General features: G+C 43.9%; 1 protein-coding gene across 5 annotated transcripts in view; it reads left to right on the forward strand.

Moving 5' to 3' along the window:
* The window catches only part of LOC129725827 (transcription-associated protein 1), a 106,246-nt gene that overhangs the window by 9,225 nt on the left and 78,619 nt on the right, over nucleotides 1-18,402 (forward strand). For all 5 annotated transcript variants that reach the window (XM_055682087.1, XM_055682090.1, XM_055682089.1 and 2 more), the window contains one exon: nucleotides 11-303. In XM_055682087.1, the coding sequence (XP_055538062.1) occupies nucleotides 11-303 (293 nt within the window). The remainder of the gene's footprint in view (nucleotides 1-10; nucleotides 304-18,402) is intronic.

The following is an 18,402-nucleotide window of genomic DNA, read 5'->3' on the forward strand; positions in this document are numbered from 1 at the left end:
CTTTTTTCAGATCTTACCATTCTAACACATAAAGTATTTTATCATGAAGTGCTGACTCTGTCTGATGCAGAAGATACGACTTTAAATAAGTTGGATTGTTACAAAACTGTAACTAATTTGATTCCACTTCGAAAAAGCGCCCTGCGAGCCCTGGCAGCGTGCCACTACATACCTAATGGATGCAGGGAAAAAATATTTTCTATTCTTTTCAAAGCATTAGAGAAAAATAACGTTGAGTTACAGGAGGCAGCATTTGAGTGCATGCAAAATTTTTTACAAGGATGCACCGTGGACAAAGAAGCAGTATGTATAAACCCTTAAGTTGTATTGGTACTTGTTATTTGAAGCATACTTTTATTTTACATTGCTTTATATTCCCGTGAGGGGCCATCCACATACCACGTGGACAGATTTTTAACGATTTTGACCCCCCCCCCTCCCCCTCCGTGGACCACTGTCCATATAAATTCTAAAAAAATTGTATGGACCGTGGACATTAGCCAACCCCCCCCCCCCCCCCCAAGCTGTCCACGTGGTATGTGGATGGCCCCTGAGGAAGCAAAAAAATAGAGAAATAACTTACAAACACATGTGACACATAAGTTTGTGACTGGAAAAGCATATATATTTTTGGGAATGTAATTATCATAGATTTTAACTTCGGGATTTTATTACAAAAATTTACAAAACGGATCATTTGCGAAGCATTCTTTGTTCTATTCTAAAATTCTTCTAAAATTCTAACTTTTAAAATTTCCAAAAAATGAGCAACTCAGTGTATGTCATACCAGTAGAAATTTATTACCACTTTCATAGTGATCAGCCCTATTCTTGTTTTGTTCAAAACAAAGTTTTACGAAAGAATCGAAAATGACCATTCGACGCTCCTTCATTTGACTGACTCAAAATTAGGAAATAGACGTGAACAAAAGTTGCTTGTAGACTTTGTTCTTGTTTATGGCTTTTATGGCTGAGCTCCGACTTTCGTACGAATTATATCAAATGAATTGGAAAATGTTATAGGGCAGCGGTTCTCAACTTTTTTTTTGTCCGCGTACCCCTTGGCAATATTTTTCATATCGATTGTACCCCCTGGCTTGGAATGTTCTCGCAGAGTGGGAGAGAGTAGTGGTAGATCATGTTGTGGAAGTCTAGTTAAGGTTTCAAATTTAACTCTGGTCAAACAATGATTGCTACAGTTTTGTTTTAAGAGCAAGATAGAACAACAAAGTATTATAAAGAAATATTTCTTTGTCCGTCATTACTGATTTTTCTTCCGCGTACCTCCTGAAGGCTTTCAAGTACCCCTTGTATTCCCGGGTACGCGTACCCCAGGTTGAGAACCGCTGTTATAGGGTGTGGGACTACTTCGGCAGGGGTTTTCTTCGTCATATATTTCTTATTAGAATGAAGCAAAAATTAAGACGAAGAAAACCTCTGACGAACTAGTCCCACACCCTACCTGTTTTTAAATAAGTTAAATAACGGAGCTTTCTAACGTTCGAATTGATTTGAACCAAAACAGGACAGACGTAGGCGATTATTATTCAATATTTTTATATAATTTGTATACTACACAAGGTAACTCTGTTTCCAATTAAGATAGGAATTTTGTTTGTTCAGCAAAGTTTCATATTTCTGCATGTTCTGAAACTTTGCCAAATAAATCAGGCCTCTATCTCTTAACACAAAAAAGTTAGTATTTTTAATATATGAACACTTACTGTAACATATGCTCGTCGTACTCTAATATGGGTGGATTGGGACAACTGGAACCTACAAGAGTTTATACTTCATGTACAAGTATTGACATCATGATTCCATTTGCCCCTTTTTAAAAAATAAGCTAAAATATGATATAACTTTGTAAGGAAAAGTCCTACAGATGTATGGTCTTTGGCAAAAATGTGTGTTTTGTGTGCCCTAACAATCCTCCAAACAACACTTTCATGTAAAATGCAACTAACAAAAGCTAAGTGCAAATAACTGAATTTTAAGTAAGCTCCATATAATATATAATATACTTTATAACTTTGTACCTAATGAAGATAGGATTTTCATTTGTTCAAAAAAGTTTAATATTTTTTAATCTTCTATAACTTCCCTGAATAAACCATAAGAGATAGAGGCTCTTAACACAACAAAGTTAGTTTTTTATTTGAAGTATTGTCAACATTTTTTGACAATTTGCGATTTTGCGGGCCATTCATACAAACAATTTTTCCGAAGACAATATTAAGCTAGAATAAATGTGGAGTGCGTTATGGAATTAAGTCGTTAATTCGTTAAATTCAAAATCGTTAAAAATCTGTCCACGTCTGTGTGGATGGCCCCTTAGGCAGGCATGTTTTAGAGCATTTGAATTTAATTAATTATTAATAATTAATTACGTAGGCATTAATGTGAAATCGCGGCCACGACCCAAGTTACACTGACTGAGTTTCATTTATTTATTCATTTCTGTCGCATTGATTTACGGGCTTCAATTTTTTTATCATTTAATAGGTTTCAAAAAATTTTTGAAGCTGTTTTACACTTTTAAGACGTAAGTTTCGCGTTTTGATACGATATTTACTTCTATTGCAATATTGTATGGGAAATTTCTCGAAGAGCTCGGGAATCCCGGGATCCCGGGAATCAATATTTGTATTCCTGGGATCCGGGAATCCCAGGAAAAGGCAATTCCCGGGAAATAGTTCCCGGGATTGCAAACCCTTGCCAAGATCCCCTCTGATGTAGCGGAGGACCCACTGAAGTTGTACCCAATGTTCCACGTTAGGGTAAGCTTGAAACTGTCTACATAAGTTCGCTGCAACAGCCAGGTCCGGTCAAGACGTCAATGCGACATACATGATGCAGCCAACCAGCTCACGGTACGGTTTCTCTTTGGTGCTACCCCCTTCGATAGCTTCAGCCGATGTTCCATCGGCGTTGCGATTGGTTGACAGTCCTGCATATAAAACCAGTCGAGCATGCTCTCTAAATAGCACCGTTTACTGATACGTGTCACCTTGTGTTGCCAATCCCGATTGATCCGCATACCGAGAAAATTTTTAACTTCGCCAACGTCTGTTACTTCGAACTCGGCTCCTCCGATGCACTAGCAATAAGTACATCATTGACGTGGATAGCTAGGATGACTTGCTTCCGTCCTGATTTACAATGTTCGTTCCGGCTCCTCACGAAACCCAAACGTACGACGAACTTGTGTAAACGGTCATTCCACGACCTTGCCGCCTGCTTCAACCCTTAAAGCAGCGGTTCTCAACCTTTTTTTGTCCGCGTACCCCTTGACGATATTTTCCAAATCAATCGTACCCCCAGGCTTGGAATGTGGGAGAGTGGGAGAGAGTAGTGCTGGATCATGTTGTGGTAGTCTAGTTGTGGTTTAAAATTGAACTATGATTTGTTTGATTGCTACAGTCATGTTTTAAGAGGAAGTTTGAACAACAAATAAAGTATTTTTAAAGACATTGCTTTGTCCGCCATTACTGATTTTTCTCTCGCGTACTCCCTGAAGGCTCTCGCGTACCCCTAGGGGTACGCGTACCCCAGGTTGAGAACCGCTGCCTTAAAGGAACTTATTCAACCGGCGCACGAGGCCGCTCGCCTCGCTGAACTCTTCCGGCTGACGCATATAGATTTCCTCGCAAAGATCGCCAGTGGGGAAAGCGGTCTTGGCGGCTAATCCTTTATAATTCGCCTGAGCCAGGACCGTATGCAACGTGTCCATTCGAGCAACGGAAGAGTACGTTTCGCTGTAGTCGAACCCGTGCTTTTGGATAAAACCCCTAGCGACCAATCTCGCCTTATACCTCGGTGTCTCCAGTGGTTGGACGAGATTTTTTTTCTCTCTGGTTTCTTGTACTTCATCACAGTTGCTTCCGAACTATTGACACACCTTCCAACATCGTCTGAGCAAGCTTGACCATTGTCATGTTCCAGTAATCAAAGGTGCTGACCACTTTCTTAGGTGAAAAACTTTAGGGGTAAAAGCATAAGCGTAGCCAGAGGGGGGCAGGGGGGGGGCGTTGCTTCTCCCCTAGTTTTTGACATTAGTGCAGAATTTTCTTTTCAATAACTCTAATAGCACAAAACGACATCTTCAGCCCATAGAAACATCTGTGTAAAGCAGGGATGTAACGGATATCTGCATCCGCATCCGCAAATGCGGAACATCCGCATGAAAATTGACATCCGCATCAACATCTGCATCCGTAATCACATATCCGCATCCGCATCATACCATGCGGATATTGAAAAAAATATCGCTTCATAAAATATTGCAGAAAAATTTTCCATGGTGTATTAACTGCTCGCCCAAATAACTTTTGCACTGGGGAGGGGCATGGTTATGTGAAAAAAGCAAAATATAACACAAGGGATGCTACGGATATCCGCATCCGCGAAAGCGGAACATCCGTATCCGCATCCGCATGAAAATTGACATCCGCATCAACATCTGCATCCGCAACCACATATCCGCATCCGCATCTGCAGATGTCTGAAAAATCACATCCGTAACATCCCTGGTGTAAAGTATCAGCCAGATGAAAAATAATTGATTGAAATGCTTGTTGCATGGAATTGCACAGGTTTTTCAGTTGATCCACCAAGGACAAAAGGTACCGGGCAAATCCGCTTTCATCAACTAGCTTGGAGTATTGGAACCGACCACTGGAAACACGGTTCGGTGAAGATACTGCACCTGCCTGCGCGTTGTCCTTGTTGCATCCCGCTAACGTAATACGCATGTCGTTGGAAGAGTTCATGCGCAAAACCAAAAGTTTAGTAATTTTTTACGAAGTTGACAGTTTTGTTGGAGAGGTGGAAGTTTGGTATCAACATTGCAGCAGCATGAGGGCAGATCGTAAGAATTTGGATCTTATAGACCTGCTAGCTGCAACCCGTTCTTTCTTCCCTGCGACTGAGATAGCATTTTAAATTGCACTCGTTCAGCTCATTACGTCTGGTGAAAACCTGGCTGAAGTCAACAATGGTTGAACAGCGGTTGAGTGCTCTCTGCTTGCTGAGTGTTCATTGGCAGATGGTTAGCAACAATCTTGAACAAATTACTGAATTAGCGCTATTTCCATTCGAGGTTGGACAAAGAATAATCAAATGTTCCACTCTGATGTCAAGGACAATTTTTCACTGGTTGCCTTGATGTAACATCTCCCTCCTTAAAACAGCCGATACCCTTGGAATCTGGAAGGCAGCGAAACGAGTCGTTTAGGTGGATCAGCGGTTTCTGGCTCTTCATCGTCCTACTACTCAGGAACATTTTTTAACTGTCTAGTGGCTATTCAGCAGTATCGAGGGGTTGTTGTTCTTCAGCCATGAGTTGTGGTGGAGCTTTTAATGGTGGCGGAACTTCTTCATGTTCAGTTGGTGGATCTTTAGAAGCAGGAGCCTTCAGGATATCTACATTGTTTGAATCGTCTTCTTCGAACAAGTACAGTATCCTTCTTTGTGCCCAACGCGGTTGTTGAAAAAGCAGACCACAAAATGCATTTGACCGCGTTGCCAACATGGTGTCTTCGGTTTCCTACCTTCTTGCTTCGAAGAATTCCGCTGATACGGTGCACTCTCCTTGTCCCTGGCGGCGTGAACTGTAGATTTCGAGCCGCTGCTTTGTTGCTCGATGATCGTGGCGTCTTCCTTCAAGTTTAGAAGTCGTTGATACTCATCAATTAACGATTGGACATTCTCTAAAAGAAAAGTAGTCTTGCCCGGACATCCGCATATTTTGTGGCTTTAAATCCGCTGACGACAATGAGGCACTTGGAGTGATCCGGTGTTAGGTTCTGGAACTGAGAATCTTCACAGGCTCGATTGACGACACATGAACTGCTTCCGGAACGTTGACGTTTGATGTCCAAAGATTTTGTTGAGAATCTTGACTGTGTCTTCAAACTTCACGTTCTTGGAAAGCTTTTGCAGGATGTAGTTGAGATAGCGGCTGTGCGAATGGGTGTCCAGCTTCCGGAGAAGTAGACGTACCTTCGCCGCATCATTCAGCTGGCCTGCATCGTTCTCGAAGAGGTCCTGTTGGCGGTTAAACCAGCGTCCGAACGTAACTCCGTTTTCTTCGTCGACGGCAAACTCGGTGATGATCGGTATTTTTTTCTGTATAGACTTCCTTACTGCGACCAGAATCGTAGATCTATTGTGAGATATGCCCGGGTGTCTGCTGTATCCCGCACTTCTATTATTAGCAACACTATTGAGAAGTGGCATGCTTATTATTATTGTTTATCAGTGCTTGTGTGTGATGTGATACTCTTTCTTTTACCCGCTTACTGTTCTACTATACCGGTGCTCGTTCCTCTTGCCAAATATCACCAATTATAATTACACTGGGATCGCTTTTTACGCGTTTTTTTTTTATTCTCGCTTATTTTACGTCGGTCTAGTTCCGCCACTGTTGTGGCCAATCACCGACGCCCAGGGAGGCGAGTTCACACCCAGGACCCTAACTCACGACCCGTTTATTAACGGACCGGCGCCAACGGCTTTACTTCCTCATGCGATGGAAGGCGTGATCCCAGAGATTTTTCGCCTCAGAAAATCTCCCAGTGTCGGCTAGAATTAAATCTAGGCCAGTTGGGTTGGTTGTGAGTGGATCACGCCACCTCACAACCATCGACACCTATGTCGGCGGTGGGATTCGAACCCAGTCGTCGAGCGTGGTTGGCGGAGACGTTACCAACCTCACTAGGCCCCCGCTCATTTTACGCGGGTTGTTTTTATGCGTTTTTTTAAACGGGATATTTTTACAATAACGCGGATTATTTTTACCCGATTCGGATGGTTATTTGTACGCGGTATCAAATAAGTTTAGTATAAATATATCGAATCTAATCTTCTAAATGCGGTACAACCAACCGCGTAAAAAGCGACCCCAGTTTTTTTTTCAAAGGTGGCGGGGAAATCTGCAAACAGACACCTGAGAAGAGAACTCAGGGTGTGGGGATGAGACTAGGGGAGAGATGCTGGGGTAGTTACACTCCCCCAGACACCTACTGATCCCTGTCCCGACCCACTAAAACCCCTCCAGTCTCCAGCCCTGGTCTTCCCGGAACGACGGTTAAGTATTACGTCGGGAAGTGGCTTTTGTGCGTGATGCATCCTCTTTACTCTTATAACCTCCTAGCTAACTATCTGGAGACTGGTAGTTAGCTTCCACTGGCGTGTTGGTGATTGACCCGCCACACACGTTGTAGCTCCAGGACAATCTGGGAGGCGGCCGCACAGGCCGCGTTCCAGATGTCTGGGTCGTCGCACGTCCTCCGGACAAGATTGTCCGGAGTAGTGCCAGGCCCGCTCACAGCCATCATGTTGCTCCTCGCTCTTACGAAACGGGGGCATACGAAGAAGACATGCTCTGCAGTCTCCTCCTCTTCCACGCACTCGGGACACATGGGGGACCCCGCGTGCCCGAACCTATGCAGATATTGCCTGAAGCAACCATGGCCTGACAGGATCTGTGTCAGGTGGAAGTTCACCTCGCCATGTCGCCTCCCGACCCAGCCGGATATCTCCGGTATAAGTCGGTGCGTCCATCTGCCCTTTGTGGAATTAGACCATTCCCTCTGCCAACGGAGCATCGAGAATGACCTTTTGGTGCCTCGTATGCCCCTTGTGTCACGGTGGTCGAAACACTCTCTGTCCTCCTTGATGGCGATGCTGATAGGCATCATGCCGACAAGACACAGATTGCATCGTATGACACCGTACGATACACACTCACAACTCTAAGGCACATGAGCCTGTAGGTACTTTCCAGTTTACCACGGTAACTGTTAGTACCTAGCGCTCTGGACCATACTGGCCCACCATACCTAAGTATGGACGAAACCACGCTGGCAAGAAGTCTTCGCTTGCTGCCATAGGCCGCTGAGCTATTGGACATCATACGAGATAGTGCTGCAATAGTCGTAAGGCCCTCTTACAGGCATAGTCGACGTGGCTCCCGAACGTGAGCTTGTCGACCATAACCCCCAAGAGCTTCAACGATCGCTTTGAGGTGATGGTGCAGTCTCCGACTCTAACCACCGCATGTTTGCTCTGATTTACGGTTGTTCACAACCGTGACCTCCGTCTTATGGTGCGCGAGCTCCAGTTTCCTGGAGCGCATCCAGTCCTCGACCTTCCTTATGCAATGCGCAGCCGTTAACTCGACCTCTTCGATCGACTCGCCGTAAACCTCTAGCGTTATGTCGTCTGCAAAGCCGACGATCACAACCCCTACAGGAAACTTTAGTTTCAACACCCCGTCATACATGACGTTCCACAACACCGGATCCTGGATTGAACCTTGCGGAACCCCGGCGGTGATTGGGACGCACTTCTGACCCTCCTCTGTGTTGTAAACCAGTACTCGATTCTGGAAGTAGTTTTCCAGAATCTTGTACAGCGACACCGGTACGTCGATGCTCCTGAGCGCGAGCGCTATGGAGTCCCAACTGGCGCTATTGAACGCATTCTTCACGTCTAGCGTGACGATTTCGCAATAGCGTATTCCCCTTCTCTTGCGCTGGAGTGCTATCTCCGCCGTCTTGGTGACGGAGGCGATGGCATCCAGTGTGGACCTGCCCTTCCGGAAGCCGAACTGGTTGCTTGCCAGACCGTTTACACCCTCTGTGTACCTCATCAGTCTGTTGAGGATAATCCTCTCAAGTACCTTGCCCGTCGTGTCTAGCAGGTAGATAGGCCTATATGCCGATGGGTCACCTGTTGGGTTCCCAGTCTTCGGCAGTAGGATCAATTTCTGCCGCTTCCACCTATCCGGAAAGAGGCAGTCATCCAGGCACCTCTGCATGACTACTTGAAACAGCCCGGGGGCCGTTTTTATCGCCAGCCTGATTGCCAGGTTAGGGATGCCATCCGGTCCCGGTGCCTTGCTCACCTTTAGAGAGTTGGCGATCACGATGAGTTCCTCATTCGTAACCCTTGCCTCCTCCTGAACCTCGACACGGCTGTCGTCGCCCACGGATTGGATGCTCGGCAGGTTGGCCGACCATCCCTGGTCTGTGTCTGAGATACTGGAACGTCGGACGTGGGACTCGACCGCCGGAGGCCAAGGACTTGGCTCGTGGCGCGGAAAGAGTCCCTCGATGATTCGCTCCAGCATCGCTGGTGATCGCTCTGCAGGCGCCAGCGCGCCTTTGGTCTTGGCCATTACGATCCTGTAGGCATCACCCCACGGGTTCGTATTGGCACTCGCGCATAGCCTATCGAAACAGGCCCTCTTGCTGGCCTTAATCGCACTCTTCAGCGTCGATCTGGCAGAACTGAATGCTGCGCGGCGCTCTGTCCTCTGTTCGTCTGTTCGCGCACGCTGCATCCTCCGTCTCGCACGGAGGCACGCGCTGCGAAGGTCCGCTATCGTCAGTCCACCAGTAGACCGGTGGCTTTCCATTCCTAGGTTGGCGAGTCCTAGGCATGGTGGTGTCGCACGCCCGAGATAGCATAGCAACTAGTTGGTCAGGCGTCGGGCGAAGCCGACTGCCCCCCTCGTGCTCTCGTCTAATTGCCTCTTCAAATACCTCGGCATCAAAATGCGATGTCTTCAACCCGCGGGCGAACGGAGTGTTGGCCCTACTCGTCGCTTGCCGCCTCTCGTTGTCTACACTATAATAGACCGCCTGGTGGTCGCTATTAGTGTAGCCATCGTCTACCCTGCAGTTCTTGATCAGTCCTGGGCTGGAGAACGTCACGTCGATGATCGACTCCGCGCCATTTCTGCTAAATGTACTTTTGTTCCCAACGTTGGCCAGATCTAGGTTGAGCTTTGCCAAAGCCTCCAACAAGATCTGGCCCCTCTGGTTCGTGAAGCGACTTCCCCACTCTACAGCCCAAGCGTTGAAGTCGCCCGCCATCACCAACGGCGTTAGGCCCGTTAGCTCCATGGATGGGAGATCGACCATCAGGGTGAACCTTTCGGTAGACCAACGTGGCGGAGCATAGCAACTGCAGTAGAACACTCCGTTCACCTTAGCAACTACGTACCCTTCTTCTGAGGTTGAGACAACCTCCTGAACCGGGAACTTGCCCGTCGTACATATAACCGCCATACTGGACTTACCCGCAACCCAGTTATCGTTTCCGGGAGGGATGCGGTAGAGGTCCGATATGATGGCGATGTCCGACAACGACTCAGTGGCTGCTTGGTGTAGCAGCTGCTGAGCCGCGAAGCAATGGTTCAGGTTCAGTTGCGTCACCCTTACGCCCGTGGTTTCGCAGCCGGCTTACCGGCTGGGCACCTGGGGCCTCCCATAAAGTGTTTGGCGTCCCGTTTCCCGGAACATACCATACACTTGGGCGACTCTCCACAGTCCTTCGCTTTATGGCCTGCACCTCCACATCGCCTGCACAACTGGCTCCTATCGGGCCCCTTGCAGGTCCAGGACTTATGTCCACCCTCAAAGCACCGGAAGCAAATGTCTGGTTGCTGTAGTATGCCCAGAGGACATACAGACCAGCCGACCTTCAACTTGCCTTCTTTCAGGGCCAGGTTAGCATCCGCCGACGGTAGTCGGAAGGTAGCTATCTGGGTCCCCGCCGGACCTTTGCGCAGGCGGATTGACTTCTTAGCCACCTCCACCCCGCACTTCGCTTTGAGGGCTTGTGCAATGTCGCACCCCTCGGTGATTTCGTCCAGGTTTTTAAGCTGGAGAGTCACCTCTGAGGTGAGTGCCCGCACTTGCACCTCCTTCCCTAGGACCTTTTCAGCTATCGTTTTATAGGTAGCTCCCTTGTTCTTGGCGTCCTTCCGGAGCTCAAGTATCATCTCGCCAGTGCGAGATCGGCGGATACTCCGCACATCCGCCCCCAGATCCTTGAGCTGGCTTCCCCCCTCATCTTCTTCAAGACTTCTGAGTATTTAGACCCGTCCGTCTTGAGTATAAGGGCATCACCCCTACTCCGCGCCTTTTTGACCTTTTTCGGTCCTCTGGCCACTCCGCCGTCTTGGCGTGTCGCACCTTTCCGACGCCTCCTACCCTTTACAGTAGTCCAAGGGTTGCCCGTAGCCTCCACTTGTGCCATTTCCGCGGCGGACCTTGAACCGGTTGGTGTGTTCTCCCGTGGGAGTAGCGCAACCAGCCGTTTCTTGGGGTTCCCGGGGGCCGCTTCCCCCGGGGACTGCCTCGTTCGCTTAGCGACCTGCCCTGTAGAGCAGACCGCCGCGAACGAGGGGCGTCTGTCTGCACCTCTTTAGATGCAGTCGCCCTTTTGGTCCCGCCTTCACCCGAGCTAGGAGTTTTTCGTGCTCCTTCCTAGTCCTGTGCGCCGCCACGCCGCGCCGACGCCGCCGACACTTTTACGCACGCCGTCGCCGCCGATGATTTTGAGTCGGCGCGCCGCCGAGGATATTTTTATCGCGCCGATGTTCATTCATTTGCCGGTTGTTAAATTGTTTGTCTACTTGATTTCTATCCATTCTTATTGCTTTTCCGACATCCTGTCAACCCGGATGAACATATTTCAATTTATTTATGTTGAAATATAAAACCAAACGTGAGAGTGTACACATTATACGCAATATTTTAGAAATGGTAATTAGTGTCACGCCGGTACACGCCGCCGCCGCCGCCGATAAATACCAACGACGTCACGCCGGCGCGCCGATCGCCGCCGAGGTGAAATGTTTTCTACGCCACCGCCGCCGATGATATGGTCGGCGCACAGGTCTACTCCTTCCTGGCTTCATCAATAGTGGCCCGAAGCAGGAGGAGGCTCTGCTTCAGGCCGCCAGCGATATTCCGCCTATTCGCCGAGAACTCGATTTTAGCGTCGAGTTGTTCGGACAACGCTGCCACTCTAGGCCGCGTGTTCATGCACCTTTCGACGGCCTTGACTACAAGGGACCGTCTACCGTGATGTCTGGTGTGGACACCGACGGATTCGCCGGTTTCCCAACTCCAGACTTCGCCGCATCCGTCTCCGCCTTCTTCTGCGGAGACCGCCGGATGCCACCTCGTGCGAAGGGATTTGGTAACCCCTCGGCACCCGTCTCTTTTTGGTTTTTTGAGCTCATTTTTGTTAATTGGGTCCCCCTTTCAGCCGCTATCCTTGTCCATAGATGAGAAGTCGCTTGTATGGTCCCATGGTAATCTATGCCGAAGCAGTGAGGCCCTGGGTAAGGGGGGTCGCCATAGCACCTTATGAGCACTATGACGCCCCCGCCCGCGTAAGTCAGGAAAGGAGCATCTTGTCCTAGGACTAGTTCCCCCCCATCTGATCCTTCTCTGCCTGATTCCCACCAGGCAATGGACGCGGAACGTACTGGAAGGCCTGCCAGGTTTTACGGGACGGAGACCCCTGCACCGGGTACCATCTCGCCGTTTCAAGTCGCTGTCACGCGACCTTACTAAGGGAGCTCGATTCAGGTGCCAGCCCTTGGTCATGGTTCCTTATCGTATCCGACTCGAATCCGTTTCGTTCGCTGCCAGTTGCCATGATTGGGACCTTACTGGTGTCGGCCCCAATGGGCGAGGGAGTGCATTTGGTTGATGGGAGCGGCACTACTCGCTCCGTCAGAGATGCTTGCGGGTAATTGTGGCATTTACGAGGAGTCGACGGCCCAGTGTCCGACCCTCACCACCCCTAGGCAATCTCCCGCTGCTGGTCCGGGGCTGTTAGGTACTATCAGCGGTCGCCCTCATATAACGTGACCTCGGCGGTCGCCACGCGCCGACCCGTGGTGGCATGCAGCTCTACCAAGCGACCCCAGTGTACCTGGAGAAGTGTGGTAGTGCGTCCTTCTTGCCAGTTTTTTTTATTAATAAGAGAGCAAGATCACGTCAAATGACCTATGGTCGAATATCGACCATTTTTGATTTGAATGAAACTTTGCACACGTATTTGGCTTAGCAAACTGAGCATTTTTCACAGATGGAGAGATTTTTTACACCCATGAGTTACATTCTAAAAGGGCGTATGCCTTTTGGCATAGGTTTTATTCGAAGCATTGTAGCCCAGAAACCGTTGGTTGTATAGAAAAACTGTCTGAGAATGAGTTGTAGGGAATTAAAAATGCACCATAAAAAAATATATACTGTACAAAAAAAAATTTTTTTTGACCAAAAAAAAATAAACATTAAATTTCAATTTATAAAAAAAGAGTTGATTTTTTTCAATTTTTTTTTAAAAACTTGACGTTAATATGCAACTTTCAAATAAGCAACTTTTTTTTATGGTAGATTAATTTTTTTATAAAAATTCTAATTTAAACATTTTTCAAAATATTTGTATTCTGATGATTTTAAAAGATGCAGAGACTCATTTTGAATCAAAAATCTCTTGGTAGTAAACATTCCAAAGGCATTGGTTTTCGAGTTATTTTAAATTTAAGCTCGAAAAATTATTAATATTTCGGAAAATACACGTTTTTCTTAATTTGTCCATGATTCTCCAGCAAAAACCATACGTTCATTGGAATGCTTGATCAAAAATATACAATTCATTCTTTGACAACAAAACGATTGGATAAATAACTCAAGCGCTGTACCTTAGCCCACCTACACGTTCCCCCTTGCCAAATGTTTTATAAAAAAATATGTTTGTCGTAAAACACTATTTACTTGCTTACTAATAATAACTGTTTGTAAAGTACGCAACCAATAACTACTGGGTTACCTATAATATCTGTTTTCGTATATAAATACGATTGCACTACTCCAGGAATCGGATGTCAAAATTTTCACTCGCATTCTATTTCGAGTAAAAATTTGTTTAATATTGTTGTACCTATAACTGTTAGCGTAAAGTGAGTTTAGTTTCGAAATTTATGAGTGTTTTTTTTGGAAGAGCCGGTCGGACGCTCGTCGGATGTCGGTAGTTTACATGTTACGTCCGGAATTGTCGCGCTTTTCGGAGTGTATATTACCTAAAAAAATGTGAAATCTATGTTGTAATTGTGGCTGAGAATATTTCGGTTTATGCCCAGTGTATTTAAAGTAAATGTGCAATTCACAAGTGTTTAGCGGTTTATAATTCTTTTCTGCCTCGAAAATGGCTGCCTTGAAGTTTAGTGTTGTGTTCGTGATTTTTAAGGGAGATTTTTTTTCTTCCTTTAGTGCATTGTATAATCCGACAGACAGCACCATCTGCTGAGAGACAGAAAGCGAAGAGAACCATGGAAGGGGTCTGCTTATGTTTGGTTCTGTGAAGGCAGCGGAAAAAGTCTGCGCATACGTTGTTGGATTTGATGGTGCGCAATGAAACAGTTCGTTGCGACTAGAATGGTGACCTGCACATATGAAAAATCTCCGGATTTCGTCAAGATAAGTGTATATACCTACACGAAATATTTATTTTTAAATTTCTAAATTCAGGTCAGCTTCAGGGTCAGCTACAATTTTACGCAAATACGTCTATCCTCAATGTTATTATTTATAACTCGCTTGTACTGTAACTAGATTGTTCTGTACTTTCGTGTTCGTGAGCGTGTGTTATACAGGGTATCCCTCACGATTTCTTTACTGGTGTCATTTTGTTTTTGTCATTGGTACATTTAATGTCGAACACGTTACTCCGGTGTAACATTTTCTTACTGGAATCATTCGTCTCTAATTTCGAACTGTTCCAGAACATGACTTGAATCGCTTGAGAAAGTGTAGCACGCAAATGGAATAATAATCTGATAACATAATTCTGATATGCATTTAATTTTTATGACTTCTCTAGCTTTTAAATAAATTTTTAGTCCCTTAACAAATTTTACATAACTATTCTGAATTTTTAAAGCTCAGCCACTTTGAAACAATAATGTTTATTTCGGCATTTTTTAAATAGATTAAAAATGTTGTATTGTTACTTATACTTATAAGGTTTTTATCGAATTTTCGTGCTTTGGATGCATGAATGGTGCCAGATTTGAAATTTAATAGGAATATAATTATTTTTCCTTTTTCAATAACAAAAAACAATACCATATTCATTTCAGATAGCGAGTAATGGCGCTATAACCATAAGCTAGAAATGCTAGGACTAGATTTAATACTCAAGTTCCAATCGTAACAGTGGAAGCGAGTAATGGCGCTATATCCTTGGTTTCGAAACCCGAACATAAGGGGGAAATACCTATGTTCCATCCCAGGAGATTAGTCAACAAAGGAGTGTACTTTCTTAGCTTCATCACTCCCAACGAATTAGGTATATTACTTCTTACACACGGATCGGTTGGTACGAATTGTCCCCGATCTTAGATTATATTGTATTAAATTGCGCTACACAGTAGGCCTGGCCGTTGACAAGAAAAATGTATGGAAATCATTTTTTTAAATGGTGGATATCATTTTCCAGGATCCTTTCAAGTACTGGATGTGTTAGTGTAGACTAGACTAGATAAATACGATTGCACTACTCCAGATGTGTTAGTAACAGTTTGCATTTTGTGAAGATGAATAAAGTGAAAATGGAATACACCAAGCCCAAATGCTGTAAACCCTTTCCTGATCATCGGTGCTCATCAAGCTTACACAAATTAAACGAAAACGTTATTGCAAAATTAAAAATATTGAACAGTCAAGCTCATTTTAATACGTGTTTATCAATTTGTGATTCGTGTAGTTATTGGAATGATAGTCAAGCCACCATTCATCCCTTCGTTGTTTACTATTCAGAATCTGGAACACTTAGGAATATCAGCTTCATCATAATATCGGAAGTACTCCATCATGATACTGTTGCGGTTCAGGTGTTCATTGCCAAATTAATGAGTTTTTCGAAAACAACAATAGAGATGAAAAAAGCGATATTAATGTCTGATGGAGCTGCCTCACTATATAAAAATAGAAAAAACTTTGCAAGTTCAAAACAAAATGTCGATGCAGAGTGGCATTTTTTTGCGACTTCTCATGGTAAAGGCCCATGCGATGCAATTGGTGGCATATTAAAACGAATGGCAGGAAATGCAAGTTTAGCTGAAGAACATGAACATCCCATTACAAGCGCAAAAGAATTGTATGATTGGTCTAATCAGAAAAGTAAAAAAAATTCATCAAAAATGTCATTCAGTTGAGTATCATATGAAGAATATGAACAAGGAGTAACAGAATGGAGCAATATTTTCAAAAAATCTATAATAATAGCTGCCACACAAAAGTATTACTCTTTTGTTCCGATTTCAGAAAATAAGATACAAACGAAGCTGTTTTCAAAAGATGACGAATCATTTACTTATGATGTATATAAAATATAAGGTGACACTAGTTCTGTAAAGTATCTATGTTCCTAAGATAATAAAACTCGAAAATAAATATTTGATTCTTATATATATTTATATCACTTAGAACATTTAACTCTTTTCTTGAGAACCGTTCGCCCAATCGTTTTGTTGTCAAAGAATGAATTGTATATTTTTGATCAAGCATTCCAATGAACGTATGGTTTTTGCTGGAGAACCATGGATAAATTAAGGAAAACGTGTATTTTCCTAAGTAATTATAATTTTTCGAGCTTAAATTAGAAATAACTCGAAAACCAATGCCTTTAGAATGTTTACTACCAAGAGGTTTTTGATTCAAAATGAGTCTCTGCATCCTTTAAAATCATCAGAATACAAATATTTTGAAAAATGTTTAAATTGGAATTTTTATAAAAAAATTAATCTACGATAAAAAAACTATTTTTCATTTCTCCATCCTGGACTTTTTTTTAAAAGTTGCGTATTAACGTCAAGTTTCTTAAAAAAAAATAAAAAAAATTCCACTCTTTTTTTTTAAATTGAAATTTATTGTTTATTTTTAATTTGTTTTATCAAAATTTTTTTTGTACAGTGTATATTTTTTTATGATGCATTTTCGATTAGCTACAACTCATTCTCAGACAGTTTTCTGTACAACCAACGGTTTCTGGGCTACAATGCTTCGAACAAAATCTATGCCAAAAGGCATACGCCCTTTTAGAATGTAACTCATGGGTGTAAAAAATCTCTTAATCTGTGAAAAATGCTCAGTTTGCTAAGCCAAATACGTGTGCAAAGTTTCATTCAAATCAAAAATGGTCGATTAAATTTTCGCGTATTTCCAGGCGATTTGAAATGATTTTGCTCAAGAGGGACTTATATATTGTTAAGAGACAGTCACACAAAGGTGTTATAGATTTCAGCGTAAAGGAAAGGTAAGTGGTGGGGAGCCTGAGAATGAACCTATGCTTCAAGTTTAGTTTTGACATCGAATGGCCTGATTCTACTAAAGCAGGTATTAGACGAAGCAAATGTTTGCTATTTTTGGTACGGATTTTATTTTGTGCAAATAAAATTCGTACCAAAAATAGCAAATGTTTGTTCCGTCTAATACCTGCTTAAGATTCGAACCCACGACCATTCGCTTGACAAAGCGGACTCTGTAACCTTGCGGCTACGCAGCTCCTCTGATGATCGTTAAGAGGGACTCCAAAATCTGCTCCGGGGTTTGATACTGAGGCTGCTGTTGCTGAGCCGCCATCTGCTGTAAAAGTTGGGCCAGCTTGAGAATCTCGGTTGCAGCTGCTGATCTGCCATGTTCGTGGATTCTTGAGATTCTCGTCGCTCCCTATTTGAAATTCTGACTACGCCCATGAGTAAAAGTTATAGTTCTATGTGGAAAATTATTACCAGTTTATGCCACACCGTGTGCCTCGCTCAAATCAACGGTATTTCTAATAGGTTTAGCAATACAAACTATCATTTGATTGTAAATTACCTTCTGATAGTCTTAGCACAAACTAGATAACGCAATAAAGAAAACGGTGGTTTGTTTTCGAAAGACACAAAAAATCCAAAATGGTTGTGGCTTTTGCTATTCCTGTGAATTTTGGTGCAAAGAAAACTTTTTCAGGGCAAGTTATTCAAGCTTTGGTACAGCTTATTTTCACGCTCCATAGCTCAACGCTCCAATGGATTCAGAATAAAATTCTGAAAATGATTTTGAAGCGTCCTCCTTGGTTTGGTACACTCGAATTACATAGACTAAAGCAGGTATTAGACGAAACAAATATTTGCTATTGTGGGGGAGAAGAATATCACCACTTTTGATAGTAAATCAGTACTTAATTTTGGTTTGATTAACTTCAACTGGAAAGCAGTTATTTTTATTATTCGAGATGTATGCATGATAATAAGGGCACTTACAATAATTTGGTGTACTCTGCTTATAAATTAAAGGCGTCGTAACACGAGTCACCGACTTTGGCCACTATCATTAGAAGAGTTACTTATTAGCACATTTTCGTTTTAGGTTACCTAGAATCGAACTTACATTTTAATAATCAAATAAGAACTGAATATTTCACTGGCGAATTTACTGATTGACTCGGCAATCGAAATATAATATAATGTAATATAATAATAATTAAATTTTAATAATTCTTGGGGCGTTTTATGATTTCACTTGGAGCGTGCACTTCATACGT

The sequence above is a fragment of the Wyeomyia smithii genome, chromosome 2 (assembly GCF_029784165.1).
Source record: "Wyeomyia smithii strain HCP4-BCI-WySm-NY-G18 chromosome 2, ASM2978416v1, whole genome shotgun sequence".
NCBI lineage: Eukaryota > Metazoa > Arthropoda > Insecta > Diptera > Culicidae > Wyeomyia > Wyeomyia smithii.